General features: G+C 42.7%; 1 protein-coding gene across 1 annotated transcript in view; it reads right to left on the bottom strand.

The window, feature by feature from the left end:
• The window catches only part of LOC117256754 (receptor-type tyrosine-protein phosphatase gamma-like), a 621,431-nt gene that overhangs the window by 80,978 nt on the left and 524,336 nt on the right, over positions 1 to 16,117 (bottom strand). The window contains exons 10-12 of the mRNA XM_033626372.2: positions 9,557 to 9,665; positions 8,960 to 9,009; positions 6,532 to 7,300 (exon numbers count right to left, since the gene is read on the bottom strand). Of these exons, the coding sequence (XP_033482263.2) occupies positions 6,532 to 7,300; positions 8,960 to 9,009; positions 9,557 to 9,665 (928 nt within the window). The remainder of the gene's footprint in view (positions 1 to 6,531; positions 7,301 to 8,959; positions 9,010 to 9,556; positions 9,666 to 16,117) is intronic.

Here is a 16,117-nt window from a genome sequence, read left to right on the forward strand (position 1 = left end):
AAAAGGACTAAATGCACAAACCCGCTATTTGAGACTCTCACTCCATTTCGTCCTGAAAATGTTGTCGTGCAACCTTGTTTTGTGGACAGTAAACAAGGTGCAGACCTCCATGTGTGTCATCAATGACGAGGAAATACGGCGAGTGCTGGAGGGAACAATGAGTGGTAACAACCCCGTCCACATCTAAGAGTACTGTTTGCGGTGTAGGTAGCATAGCTAAAGGGTACTTTTGGTTCCAAAGATACCATATCAAAAGTGTTTAGTGGAAATGGGGCTTATGTACTACATCCTGTACTCCTTGCTTAGCATAGTTTTCAAGGTGTGGAGTTAAATTATACAGTCATTAAATTAACACAACATGGACTGGGCTATATACTGTAAAATTCACACAGTGGGTACAGTGTGTTGAGAAAAAAAAAAAAGATTTTTTTTCATGGGCTATATATAGTTATTATCACACTCAGATAGACTTCCACAGAATACATGTCAAAAATGGAGTCAGACACGTTTGTTAGATTAGTTAATGCTTCTCTACCTTAAAAACTGGGATTTGTAGTTGTTTGTAGCTCACAGGCTGAAGATTAATGCTTTCTGAAGTACTGAAAGCATGCACTCATCATAAAAACACCTCCCACAACAGAGGTTCTGAGCAGAAATGTATATAGTTACCACTTTTATAAAGTTGTGCAACAACTTTTAAGCTTTTACCCTTGAGTCTCTCCAGCTCAAACTGAATAAAATTTGTTAAATGTGCTTTGACAAAGAGATTGAGAAAGCCATTTCCGGGGAATATCAGAAGATTGCTTTTGTTCATAATAATGTCTGGTCTTGCGCTTAGACTGTGTTTCAAAGCACTTGAAATTGAATTGATGTCCCATGGTGTTTGCTTGGCTAATGCAGTGCCCTGCTGAAAGTCTTGGCTGGCGGGGAGGAGGAGGGGGAGCAGGGAGAGGAAAAGCATTAGGTCTGCTCTCAGCTCCTGCTGCAATTCTGTTAACACTTTACTTTGCTTTACATCAGTGCAATTCATCCACTCTAAATTACCGCAATTCATCACCACTTATTACTTTAAGACCTTTGCATGAAGACAGGCCTTCATACAAGAGCCCAGCTCCACCTCTTGCACTATATACAACACACTCAGCTCTCTATAATCCAGTTCTATTTTGCTTATGCCCCTGCTTCAATATCCTACATCAACCTCTCTTTACGATAACTCTAATCAAAAACATAGACCATATGCTGTTTACCTTTGTTTGATAAAGTTGTCTCCCATGGTCATCTCACTTAAAACTGTGCGAGGGGTGGAAACAACAAATTACATAACAAATCTATCCCATCTATCCTTTTTTTTATGTACTTGTATTTGCACTTTGTATTTGTAAAAATAGGTACACAGGTACAGTAAATAAGGTAAGGTAGATAAGGATATAAGGTAAATCAGCAGTTGCTTCAAGAGAAGACGCTGCAGGTGTGTGTTTTGACCACAGGAGGGCAGAGGTCCAGAGAGGACATACTGCACTTGAACACTCTGGAAAACATATATGTTCTAAATGTAGGATGACAGAATTATTGATCAAAGTTAGCATCATTGTACCTCAGCATAGGTAAAAATGATTGCATCTATCTTAATCACTGATTTAATGCACCACCCTGGGGGGCTTCATAATGGGGCAGGCTATGGGACAGTGGTGTCCGGTAGCCCTCCATGCTGCCCCCCGGCCCATCCTTATCTGTTCTCCAATTTTAAAGCACCTCCTGGGCTGAGGGTTGGAGCCAGGGAGCCCATTTACATCATGGTGGTTTGGCTGGGTTCCCGGTGTCTGGGGGGTCCTGTGGCCCTGTGGCGGGTGGGCCGGGTGGCGCCCTGGGGGCTCTGTGGGTTCCTGCCGGGGTTCTGCCTCCTGACCGGCTGTGGTTTATGGGCCCTCTGCTATGGGGTCCCGATGGGGGATTGACTGCTCGTGGCAGTCCGCTCTCTCCTGTGTATTGGTGGGGGCCCGTCCTGGGGGGTTCGGGCGGGTGGCCCTTCGCGGTCCCCTGGTTCCTGATGCGCCGGGGACATATGCCTTGCAGTATCACCGCCTCCTTGCCTCCCTCGTCCGCCCGGGCCTGGGTGGGCTCTCATTACTGTCCGGTCCGGCGTCTGCTGGTGGCTGGCGCCTGGTGCGGGCCCGTCCGGTGCGGTGCTGGTTCTCTCCCCGGGGGCGGTGCCGGGCCCCCGCACCTGGCTCCTTGGGTCGGGGCGGTCCCTGGGTGCGTCCGTGGGTGGGGGATGGGGGTGGGGGCGGGCGGGTGTTCGGGGGCGGGTGGTGGTTGGGGGGGGGGGGTGGGGGCGGTCCGCGTCGGGCGGTGGGTGGGCGGGCCCTCCTGCCCCGCCTGTCTGGGGTGTGTCTCTGGCTCTCTGGGGGTGCCGGCCTCCGCCACCCTGGGTCCTTGGGCCTGCGTGGTGTCCTGCGGCCTCTGCGGCTCCCTGGTCTTGGGGTCTGGGCGCTCCCGCGGTCTTGGGGTGCCATACCGCCCCCCTTCCCCCGCAGGGCTGGCCCTGGACCCTGGTGATGGTTTTCATAAACACATTGGGAGGGTTCAAATACACACATGCATGTTCGATACTTCAGCTCCGTGACGCATTGCAAAGAACCGATGGGATCACTCCAAAGGGGCCCACTTGCTTCTCAAACCTACCACACTGCGCTGGCAACTCTTCTCTGCAATTGGGCTTTCCCCCTCCACCAACACTCTCACATTTTTGGTGTTCAGTATAGACTTCTCTTTTGTTTTTGTTTTTCAGTACAGTATAGTAGACATGTATATGTTTATTTTCGATAATCTGCATGGAGCACAACCACCTCAAGGCCACAATACATCAGCTACACTGCCTGTTTCTCCCCTGTTTTTTTTTTCGTTTGTTTGTTTATTTGTTTGTTTTTCCTCCTTCTTCTCCGCATGCACTGTCACTATATAACTCAGGACTTAAGCACCTGCCCCCTCCCCCTTGCTTGTTTCCTTACTTTCCCCCTGACACACTTTGGTGTATCACGGCCCTCTCTGACTCATATTAGGAAGTTTTTCCAATAAAGGCTGATAGGCTAGTCTCCAGGGAGGGTGGGTGACGGTCACAACCACGCATTATGGGTATTAAATACTTGACTGCAAGATTAACAGTGCATCAATCTTCACAAGAAGCTTACACCCTTTAGTGGCGCTAAGCTATGAAGACCAATGCAGACAAGTATAAAAAAAAAAAAAAAAAAATGCACCACCCTGGCAAACATGCTAATTGACTCATATGCACCAACAATGTTGAGTGATCGGCACGTGCCTGCTGTGTCTGGCTTCTATGCTAAATGCTATCGTGCTCATGGTGGATCCAGCAGTGATTTCTGCTTTCACTAAGAAACTTCTACGTTCAGTTATGTGTGTGAGGTATTTCTGCCATTTGTGACTGTTCATATCTTTCACAGTTGAGACTGCAGAGACTCAGTCAGCTCTAAGTATTAAAAACACACTTTGTGGAGCATGGTGGGATACAACAGCTGAGTAGACTTGTTACAGTGGGAGGTTGAGTTGACTGAAGTCATCAAATACAGCCCCTTTGTCACTGATTTTGGCATCAGACATTGACATCAAAAGCCACCTTTGATACAGTATGCTGTGGGGTGGCATCAGTTTGTAATGCAGCCCGGACAGAACCTTTTGTAGTGCTATGATACTCCACTGGTCGGCTGGATGGCACCAGTCATGGCAGTATGATATGCCCCAGGATTGGCATCACTTTGAAACACTACCGGCATATACACTACCGGCATATATTATGACGTTACCGGCAGTACACTGCCGGTAACGTCATAATATAAGGAGCTGGAAAGTCCCTATTGGGTGGGCAGTAGGGGTGGTGAATGGATCCGACAAACCCCGGACAAGCCTGATGTTCCCTTCCCGCATGAATGTAGAGCCAAACCATAATGTTTTTTTATAAAGCTAACCATGTGCTTTTGTTGCCTTAACCTAACCATGGGTCTTTTTTTGGATATCATGGCGTTGGTACTGGTATCACGTAACATCAACAGCAGATGCAAGAGTACCTAGCGTGTAATATGTAGACGTGAAAGTCCACTGACAAAGTGCCAATATGCGATGAATTGGGATGAGAACATGTTGGGACCTGTTATGGTGGGACAGAGACGCTGAGTGGACTGGTTATATTGTGTTTTGTGCATTAACAAGCAAAAATGTTCAACCTAGAGCAGAATTTGTAGCCTATATATCTAAAGTCTCAGTACTTTTACTTGCACATAATTCTAATACTTTTTCCATCCCCTGGTTATAAGCCAATTTCCTAAATTTATTATGTTTATGTAGACAAACTCGTAAAGCTGAGCTGTAACTGGATAAAGACAATATTTAGTCAAAGTGTTGGTCCTTAGGTGTGGCTTAGATATTAATCTTTATTCTTAGTTTTAATGAAAGAAACTATGAGATTAAATTTGGACTCACACATCATTTGCTGAGTGCCACAGACATTGCCTGAACCAGCTGATGTATTGGATTTTCTTTCCACATCCCTCTTTATCTTAATCTAAAAAGAATTGCATAACCATTGATCTCGCACCTCCAGGAGATAACGGTGGAGAAAATGAAATTGTGATCAAAGCAGCCACCCCTCTACATCATCCTGTTACTTTCCACTGAAACATGATAGCAGCAATAATGACATTTGAACATTATCTTACTGTTGGGAATATTTGAAAACATTGCTTTGTGAAGAAAAAGAGTTTGTCTGTTAAATCAGTGGTATTATACTTTACTTATTTGCACAAAAATACCCCATGTATCACTGCCTTACCACATTGAGATGGATAAAATCTGTATGGACATAAACAATATCAATTCATTCAACACTTCAAAAATATGATGGTTTTGTCAGTGTAACCTCATATTAAGAGGTTCTTCCAGGGGACTTTGGGAGCCACAGATATCACACATTTGGATGAATTATGTTATTTTTGAAGGATTTCTTCAAATTGGACCCTTGACTGGAGAGTGCTTGATAAAGGAACAGCCTTTTACAAAGACAAGTACTTCTGAGGACTTTCCAAATGCTCAACGTTGACCTTATCTAGTTGTTTTATTTAATGTTCACGTAAGAAGATTGGGATTCATCAGATTGCAGATATTTGGAAGCAACTAAAATTACAGCCCTATGATTGTATGCTTCCTCCAACCAGTCAAGTTGTAGTTAACATCCACGTCTGTCCAGACTCATATGTAGCCATGACAGTACACACGCTTCACATGTCATTTCATCATTTTATCTTATGGGATATTTGTGTAAAATTTTGTAATGATTAGCTTATGAATTCTTGAGTTTTGGCCAAAAATGTATTTGTGAGGTCACAGTGACCTCTGACCCTTGGCTACCAAATTCTAATCAATTCATCCTTGAGTCCAAGTGGACGTTTGAAAAAATACCCTTAAGGAGTTCCTGAGATATTTTGTTCACAACAATGAGAGGGACATGAGGTCACAGTGACCTATGACCACCAAAATCAAATCAGTTTGTCCTTGAGCTCAAGTGGCAACTGCGCCAAATTTAAAGAAACTCCATCAAGGCATTCTTGAAATATTGTGGACGCAAGGTCAGAGTGACCATCAGGGTTTCCCACACATTCATATATATTTGTGGTGGCCCGCCATGATTAAAACATCTGAAGCTGCAAAAAGATTTTCTATTTTTAGAGTTGGGCCATTCATAAGGAGAGCTTTTGGAATATTTAAACCGTTCGGTTATTTATAGCACCATATTGTCGGAGTGCAGAGTGTACTCGGGGCAGAGATGGAGGGGCAGAATGTCAGACACATTGAAAGTGAAACTTAACCTTTCATTCTGGTGCATCTAAAAGTTTGCATTCACTTGCAGCAGCTGCTCCTCTCATCAGCTCTGAACAGATTGACAAATCAATGATCCACCCGGCAAGTCACAAACTGCTGGTGACTCATGGAGAGCTCCACCTGCACTGCATTCACAGACTCAACAAAACCTCCCAGTATAGAGACGGAAAACAGAATGATGCAAAGGGACACACAGGCATATAAAAAGAAACAAAAAACAGAAGTTTGCTGTCCCACCCCCGTCATCGGCGCTGCCACACGTACACTCTAATTCTGTGGGAAACACTGACTTTTGACACCAACATCTAATCAGTTCATCCATGAATCCATGTGGACATTTGTAACAAATTTGAGGAAGCTCCCTCAAGGTGTTCTTCAAATATCGCAATCACAAGAAAGGGATGGAAAGATGTACAGACAACCCAAAAACATAATGCCTCTAGCCACAGCTGTCCCGGGGAGGAAGCATAAAACTGCAGACTGGGTCACCAAACGAGATGAAACACAGCTGAAAAATAATTACATTTGTACAAGTAAAGCAAGGGTGATTATTCTGCAGTTCTGCAAATTCACTACATTTCTCTACAAATGATCAAAGCTAATTGTTTACATGAGGCTTTTGCGCATTAGTTGACTTACCGGTATGAATGGAGAAAGGCCAGTGCTTCCTGTCCCTCCCTGAGCTGGGTCTGAGTGTTGCTGCTGGGTCCTTGGGGGCAGGAAATTTGACCATTTCAGTGGCAGCCTCTGTGGTGGTAGTGGGGTTAGAGTGAAGTGGATTGCGAGTGTACACTTCCAATTGGTCTTCTACATCAGGTGGCACATCAGTTGGATCTGGTTCAGTCTGTTCTTTCTCCTTCGCAGTAGCATCTGGTGTCTCTCTGAGCGGCTCATTCACCGCTGTGCTGTTGTCCTTCCTCCTTGCCTTGCCAACACCTCCAGATCCTTTCCTCTCCTTCTTCTCATCTTTATCTTCTTCTTCCTCCTCTTCATCCTTATCCTCTCCTTCCCTCTCACTGTCTTCTCCTTGACCCTTGCTATTCTCTCTGTCCTCACCCCCAGTGTCACTGTTATCTTTGGCTGCAGCTGTCGTGACAGCAGAGGCAGAGGTGGTGGCCTCTTTGGTGGGCTCGGTGGGTTCAGTGGTCTGGCGTGTGGGATTATGGGATGGTGCTCTGCTTGGCCAAACTGAGCTGGGGAAGGAGGAGATAACACCGCCGCTGAAGCCCAAGCCGGCCAGTAAAGTACTGGTCACCACGGACGCCACTGTTGCTTGACTTCCACTGGAGGATGGGCCGATTCCTGTCGCCATGGAGACGAAGGAGAAAGGGATACCTGAGGAGGTCCAAGTAGATGAGCCAGAGGAGATGGGAGCCATATCAGCTGAAGAGGCTGGAGACACTGTCGGCTGAGAAAAAGAACAATTCACTGATTAGAATTTGGAATAATTTGTTTTTTTTTCCTCTTCACTCAACTTTCACATTTCAACTAAAGCTCACGCTATACTTTCTGCGTATCTGCGAGGGTCCGCTTTGGTCCTTGTGATGTAAATGTCAGCATCTGCCATGTCTGTGCAGACCCCTATGTGGAGGTTGTATGCATGGCAAATGTTGAAAAGTTACAACATGTAATCTCTTGTCCCACACTCCATTTGGTGGTGTATGCACCTCTAGCTGGTTTGCCAAGAAGAAAAAGTAAAAGAAGAAGCAGAGGAGGAAGAAGAGGAAAGTAAAAGGAGATTTAAAAGAATATTTTTTTCTAGTTGTACAACCAAAATCAACAAACATTAGCTGTTCTTGCTGTCAACAGGTCGCCATTTCTATCCTAACAAACATGCCATTCTTCTTCTTCTTCTTCTTCTTCTTCTTTTTATGGCATTTAGCAGACAACATTAGGGTGCATTTCACCCACCCTGAAAACTGCTCCTATGGCAACTAGTACAAGTCAGCTGTCAGCCAGCTGTCTATGGATGTTCAATGTAGAAAGTACGCCCGAGCCTTACTGAGTTTAACCCCTTAAGGTATATTTTAGGGTTCAGTCCTCTAAGTTTGGATCTGGGTCAGGAACCCCTCTCAGTTTGAACTTTTCCCTTTAGCGTTCAGTTTTCATTCTTCTCACAACAACTTCTGTCACCTCTCTTGTGTAAGCACGCAACAGCTTGAATTCCTTTGAGGTGAGACTGCCCGAAAGTGTGCTCTATCATCCCTATCTGAAAGTTTATGACAGCAGGCTTTTTGCCCCACCTTTGAGTCTGGCCTTTCAGAACACCTATGAACACTTTTGGTTTTAGGTGTGGTCATACGACATGTTAAACTACTTCCTTTTTGGCATAATAAGGGCTGAAGGGGTCACATGGAATCCTGTAACGTCAAACCTTAAAACCACTTTTTAATTTAAAGCCTTTCGTGAAATGTGTACCAAAGGCAAGTCTTGAGGATAGTCTACGAACTGTTTCTTTGGAGCATACTGAGGCCTTCAGGGTGTCACAGGTTAACATGGTTGGGAACCACTGTTGTTGGGAACAAAATATCTTAATTTCAAACATTCAAACCACTTTATAATCTTTAGATTCACATGAAATGTTTTAGAAATAAGTAAGAAAAATAGATTTTATCCATCATCAGTCATCATCAGTGCTTATGTAGTGCAGTTACTTCATTTTAAGTATATTTATGCAACATTTTGTCAAAGTAAAGGGAGATTAAGACATACAATCATCAAAACAAACAGCTTGAGCATACCGTACTTATGTCTAAATTTGCACACACAACTTGAAGTAAATTCTGGGTCTTGTGTTTTGCTTAATTTTATATTTGTCCCATAGTGTCGGAAAAGTACAAAAGGATTTTTGTTTTAATGTATTATTTCTACAGAACAAAACACTATTCTATTGTATCATAAATCCCTTTATTCTGCTACATGTGAACCACTGCTTTCTAATCCTGACTATAATTCCCCTTGAGACATTCCTGTCCACACAGGGAAGAACAATGCTAATATAGACACTGCTCTCTGCTGGATGAAACGTAAAAAGACAATATTGGTGATTCACCTCTGCTTCCCTTACCATTCCAGTTTTCACGATCCTTGTCCCCTCAAATATCCTTGTGGTGTTTGCTGAAACACAGAAGAAAAAAAGGGATAATTCACAGTTAAACACAGGAGAGACAACCAAGCAACACTTCACTTGAAGGGGTGTCTAATAGACATCCGTGAGTGCATTGCAAGCCCATTAATCACAACATGACAGAATGTGAATGCAAGGCACTGAATACTTAATGGGGGCAGCCAGTACACTAAATGTAGTTAGATGAAATTAATTCATGTGGCTGCATTTCATCTGCTTACTGTTAGTTCATTTCTTTCTTTCCCTCTTTCATTTTTCCCTTTAGCCTGCAGCTGTTGATATGAGCTCATATAAATAACCTGAATATGAGAGATTTTGTGATATTATGATCAAAGGTATCCTGACTGTCAGAAAACACTGTTTGCACAAATGTAAGACAATATGCAGAGCATGTTGAGAGAGGCCTGTGTACATGAAAGAGATATGCACTGAAGCCCATACTGATGGTTATGATGACATTAGAGATAATGCAGCTGCAATTCATGGACACTTAAGGTTTAAGTGGTCTGTGTGTGTGAGTGTGTGTGTGTTTGTTACCTCTGAAGAGCATGCTCTGGCTGAAGTCACTGCGCATGTCATTCATGCAGACGGCCTGGACTCGAAACAGGTACAGCACATCGGGGGAGACGGGAGAAATGACAGCCTCCTGGACAACACACACAAACATACCACAAACAAAATTAGTAAAGTCATCTAAGTTTGTATCATATTAATTCTGATAATAAGACTAATAAGACAAATAAGCATATATATATACATATACTGTATATATTTGATTTTGGGATGAACCGCCCCTTTTAAACTAATATCTACCTTTTAAATTAGGCAACTAAATTTGATTTTTAACTCTTACTGTGGATGCAAAGGTGTGCTAAAAATAAGATATTTCTTTTGCAACAGAAATTTTTTACCTTTTCATGTTCCAGGTTTCCCTCAAAAATGTTTTTGATGCTCTCAAATTCATATTGTATCTGTTCACCATTTTCCTTTTTAAGGGAAACAGTTTTTTGTAATATTTCCCCAACTTTCTATAGGTGGGTCAAACATAACCCACATGTACAATGTTCTTATATCCCTATTAGATATCTACCTGGTGTAGACTCCAAACAGTTACATTAAAATCCAGGAAGACTGGAAAACAGACACACACACACACACACACACACACACACACACACACACACACACGGTACACACATAAACAGAAATAGTAAACTTAACAGGGGCTGACCCAGGCCCGAATTTAAGGAATAGGTGGACTTATTGGTTGTCTGGAGGAACACCAGGAGAAGGGAGAAAATAATGGCTTAGAATTCATTTATCCATCAACTTTTAAATGTCCTTAAACATGGCGTCCAAAATTTCCCACCTCTATTACAGATCAAAATGTATGCACAACTGAATCAGTTTTAAATAAAAAATAAAAGTGGAAAAAGAAAAAAAAAAGTAGAGATCCGCCTTGAGACCAAATCAGACTGCAGTGTTACAGCTTGTTATGCAGGTAGGGCATTGCGTTCTCCTAATGAAGCCACAGCGAAGGTCAACCAGGAAGGCCACTCATCCCCATACACACCATTATTTCTCTACAGCCTTTAATATAGTCAGTTTACTTCACATTCTTACTGGAGGTATCCTAACCCAGGCAATGCACCTCTCTTTCTGTGGTTCATCCATATCATTACATCCAGGCTGTATGTTTCCTTATACTCCCATGGTCACTCCCACATCATTATCTCCCTGTCAAATACAAAAGTTAATATGAGCTGAAAAGTCCACTCTTTAGCACATGCCCGAATGTGGCTCTTCAGTCATGTAAAAACAAGGTGGTTGTGTGTATGTGGTGAGCTGGTAACCCCTATCTCTGTTGAAAGCTCAGAGCGCTTAAAAGTTATTAGACATTTGAGCTAAGATTCTCATATACTGTTCCCAAAGGTTGAGAATGATTGTTCATGCTCAAATCAGCTCACCCCCTCATATTGTTAAAGCCCCCTGTCAAGCTTTCCAAACCAGTTAATAAAAAGAACTCATGCTGCTTTGGATCAGCACAATGATAAAGTTATCATGTACAAGCAGTCCCCTCTGTTATCCATCTCTCTCACATAAGGGGGTGAGAATATAGGACTAATCTTAAAACCGGATGACGTCCAGCAGAGCAATGTTTTAATGGTATAACAGGCTCTCACACATTATTCTTCCACTGCTTTATTCTCTTTAGACGATGTCATTATATCACTAAAGTCTCGTTTTTTAATCAAGTTTGACGAATTTATCAGCCAGCCATTTTCATAAGCTGTTTTATCACTGCAGATAATCAGAGTCACACTGAGTTACAAAGTGCAAAGATACAGCAGGTCCATTGGAAAATAGCTTCTCTGTTTTATGGTAAAATGTTTAATTCAACAAATCAAGGGGACATTTTTAATAATCCTTTACAGTCCGTCCTGTTAACTTACCCACTCATGTAGAAAAATACATGACGGAACAGCCCAGGCTTCAGCGGAAAATGTTGGCATTGAACATTTCTGCAAACAACAAATTCTTATATTTGTACTGTATGTGTCCTATGTATCATATGTGTGTTTCTAAAGTGACATGGTATATGAACTGACTTTGACTGCAGACCACTGTTCGAAACCCCCAAACAACAAAAGCAGTTATTTTTTAGTGGATTGCTTTTAAAGTGGGTGTTTTTAGCGACCCATCCCTGTGTTTCCATGGAAAATAGTGCCATGAAATGCGATTGTTTTTTACTGAGACATCACTGCATTTCCAGCCAGGATTGTGCCACCAAAGCTTGTATTTCAAACAATCTTTTCTGAACCATAACCAAGTGGTTTTTGTGTCCAAACCTAACCACATTTTAACCACAGCATTGTTGAAACACAGAGTACAATGGGTTGGTGAAAAATGTCTTATTTATTAAAGCTGTGGCTCAGGAGGTAGAGCAGGTCACCCACCAACTAGAGGGTTGGTGGTTCAATCCCTGCTCTCTGAGTTTGCATGTTGAAATGTCCTTGGACAAGACACTGAACCACAAATTGCTCACAATAGCTGTGATTGTGCATGAATATGTACAAAACTGAGCAACAGCTGGCACCTTATACAGCAACATCGGCCACCACTGTATGAATGTGTGTGTGAATAGGTAAAGGCCTGAATTAGGATAATGTAAAGTTAGACACAAGCTGAAAGCTGACAATTTTCTCAGTGGCAGTGCCATTTGGTTAAATTATTTACACAGCCATTGACACTGATGTGGCAATGATATACTATACTATACATCTTCAATAAAGACAAGCACACATTTTCTTTCTGAAAGTTGAACTGGGTTAAGTTTTTACATTTGTGTTGTGATTTGCCACATAACACCTTTAATCTCTGTCATGCATTCAGAGAGAACTAGATATCATCACCACAAATGCACCATAGGACTGCGCAGAAAATCTGACGTACAACTGATAGCTTTCATGAGAAGGCAGCGCTCTGTCAGACGTGGGTGTTGCTGTTTACACTAACGCTGTGGAGAATTCAAGCTTCCAGCTGACTCCTGCTCTCACACAGTTGGGTGGCAAAGATTGAGTAAATCAAAAGGTTTCATGTAAACATCTCAAGGCTTCAATGTACAGTGGCATCAACGGCAGCTGATAAACAAACAGGATGTCTGAAGAGTGTGGAATCACATCACTCTGCTCTACAGAACAGATCTGCACCGTTGCTCTATTTATACACTCATACAATGTGTAGTTTTGTATATTAATAAACAAACACCATACGCCTACATTATTACTGCTGCAATAAGACCACAGACAGTAGTAGTCTGTAGAGAGACAGGGTATTCTGTAAGTTCAGAATGAGCAAATGTTAAATGTCAGGACTAATGAATCTTGGTGTTTAATGAGGTAGTGATGATGCATGAACAACCACCAACTTTCATCCGGGAGGCCAGTGTTTGCTTTTCGAGAGACTGGAATGCCTGGTTCACACTACACGATATCAGCCCGGTTATAGCGCGTCGTACACGATAATTCATTGTTTCATCTCGTGTAGTGTGTCATAGTAGACAACAACCGACGCCAAGCCTGGGACGCCTCACAACGTTCCAACAGAAAGTCTAGCATTTTTGATTTTCTTTTTGTCATTCATGACTGCTCCCATCACAGCCGTCACTTTGATCAATAGGAACACAGAGCGATCTGCTGTCATAGACAAGGCAACAACACCCCAGCCTTTTTGATATTTCCTGTAGGGATGTTGCTACAACAGTAAGTAAGAGTAACAAGGGAAAAATATTACTGCCAGTAGTAGTAATAGTACTGCAATTAGCATCAAGCTAGCAAACAATGTAATGCCTGGTTCACACTACATGGGTGCGGTTACATGACGGCTTCTCATTCAGAATGAAATAAATCTGAATGAAATAGTTTACATGAGAAATATTCATTCTGAATAAGGTTTTAGATGGGAGATCAGTTTAATCGCCTTTATTCGGGTCTGCGCAAGGTTTGGGGCAGGGAAGGTTTCTGATTGGGTAGGGGGCGGGGTGGATGTTACGTGTTTACGTTTACCGGAGGAAAACACTGTAGTCCTCGCTCCGGATAACAAGATGCTTGATGACGCCATTCTTAGTGCCTTTCTTGGGCTTGTTTTGCTTATATTCTTGAAGCAGCAGTACGACAACAACCTTGTTCTGCTAATGCTTCGTCTGTTGAGGAGGAGAAGGGAGGTAGAAGGTCGAAGAAGGGAGATAGAAGACCGTGCTTTGGCGAATGGAAACCGGTTAGTGTAGCCATAGACATATGCCTGTTAGTGCAACAAGTCGCACAAGCTATATACGTCATCGCGCCAGAAGGGCAAGGAAACGAGCATGCGCAGAAAGGCCGGAATGGACTTAAAGAGGAATGAACGTTTACATGCACACAAATTTCTTTCATTTGGAATGACAAACGGAATAAACCACCTCCTTTAATTGGATTTAATTTTCATTCGGAATGACCATTTACATGACCACTTTTAATTGGAATGGCCTTTCATTTCGAATGAAAGTGGAATTCAACTGTCCATGTAAACGTACTGCATGACATTTCTGTCCATTCTGACAGTCACTATGTCACATTATGCGACTGTGGAGTCATAAAATCGTGCCGTGACTTGGCCGATAGACATGACCAAATGTCGATATGTGACAAGGTCAAAGTGAGAATGTGTTGCATTATTACATGAATGAGGACAGACTAAATATTAGAAACACCACCAGGGGTGTTTTAGCATGGGGAAAAGTGGCATTGATTACCCAGGGCTCCAATGGGTGGAGGGCTCTTGAAAAGTCTTGAATGAAAAGTTTGGTTTTGTTTACAAGTTTTTTATTGTAAGTATTAAGTGCCATACATAAATTAGAATTTGAAAGACTTAGTATAGAAAAAAAAAATAGTTGAAGCTCTCTGAGGTGCCTCTCACCCCTTAAAGGTGCAAAGTAGTTTAGTCCATCCTTGCACCAGGATTCGTCTCTAGACACAGCAAGAGCCGAGTGACTGCTTATGATGCTGGAGCCCCAATGTGCATTGTCATGGGCCCCCTGTCCTTCCTCTCTTGATCCATGTTCTGTACCTTTTGAATTTTTTATTTATTTTTTACAAAGTCAGTTTGCTTTCTTTCCCTTTCCTTAGTTTTCTCTTTCTTGTGGAAAAGACATGAAAGAGAGCACTTATGTATAGGGCCCAGGTGGTTCTCTGCCCCTGAACACCACTCATTATAACCTAATACAATTGAGCAGTGCCACAAACTACATGCTCTAAAATGATTGTACATTTGAATCAAGACCTCTTTAAAACAGTTTCAACAAAAACTGAACATAAATTTTATGAATGAGAATTTATTGCATGACTGTTATTTTAGATGACCTTCACTTTAACTATGTATTCCTAATAAAACCGCAAGTAAGTGTATGTTGTATGTAAGAACTTTCGATATGAACACCTTGAAGTTCAAAGGGAAAGGAGGTTTGTTGTCAACACAATATAGTCTGAACTTTAAAAGAACATTCCAACAGTTTGGTATATTCCCTTATTCTTCATATTGGCTAGACAGAAGAGGAGATTAATAACACACTCAGAATGATGTAGGGTGACAAGCAAAGTTATAACTGGTATTTTTTTGACCATCAAGTAAACAGACAGTTTTTAACCGTACCATCAGGACAGAACTTTTGAGATGCTGCATTCAGTCACTGCTCCCAGATTATGATCTATTTCTACATGTGTTAGTACACAAGATACACTCACTTGCCTTCTACAGGTTGTGTTAGAGATAAGCCTCTTCCCTTTTCTACAGATCCTCTGATCCTCTGGCTCCCCCCCCTCCCCCTCCTCACAAGTGGTACGGGCCATTAAATAGTCCAGTCCAGAGTGTTTTATTACATGGGGATTCTCCACTGATTGTGACAAGGGGGGCATGTGTGGGATTTTGGGGTCCTAAAGCCATGTAAGTCCCTGTTGTGACCTAGATAGAGGCGTCAAGGGAGGATATGAGGAATAAGAGCAGAATCAAAGGGCTGACAGAAAGAGGGAATGAAAAATAGCATGTGGGAAGGGGGCGTTGGAGGGGGAGAAGGCAAGGAGAGGAAGAGCAGGAGGGGTGAGGGAGAGTGAAGTAGATTTCAGAGGGAGGGATAGTCTCTTGAGTTAATGATGGGTGGATAAAACACTTCCCACCTCTCTCCCTCCATCTCTCATCATGGCAGAATCCCAGTTCTGAAAGCCGATGCTGCTTCTACAGCCAGGGGGCACTCTGATCCCTTTTTTTTGCAGCCGTTCCTGGTTTGTCTTTTTTTTTTTTTTTTTCCCACAGAGCCACTGGCCCAAGGTCATGCTTTTTGCACAGGCTGGCAGCCCTGCATCCCCTCCAGCTTAGCATTAGTATTCTGCTAGCCGATCGGCAGACCACAATGTAAGGGAATGAAACCTCCTGTCTGCTCCACAGCCTTCTCTCATAGCTCATTTTGGCTCCTGATGAGACCATTTGTAATGGAAGTGATGGAGGATGTTACTTGGTTTGTGTGTGTGTGTTGGCATGTGTGTGTATGCGTGTTTGTGATCAAAAGCT

Source organism: Epinephelus lanceolatus, chromosome 1 (assembly GCF_041903045.1).
Source record: "Epinephelus lanceolatus isolate andai-2023 chromosome 1, ASM4190304v1, whole genome shotgun sequence".
NCBI lineage: Eukaryota > Metazoa > Chordata > Actinopteri > Perciformes > Serranidae > Epinephelus > Epinephelus lanceolatus.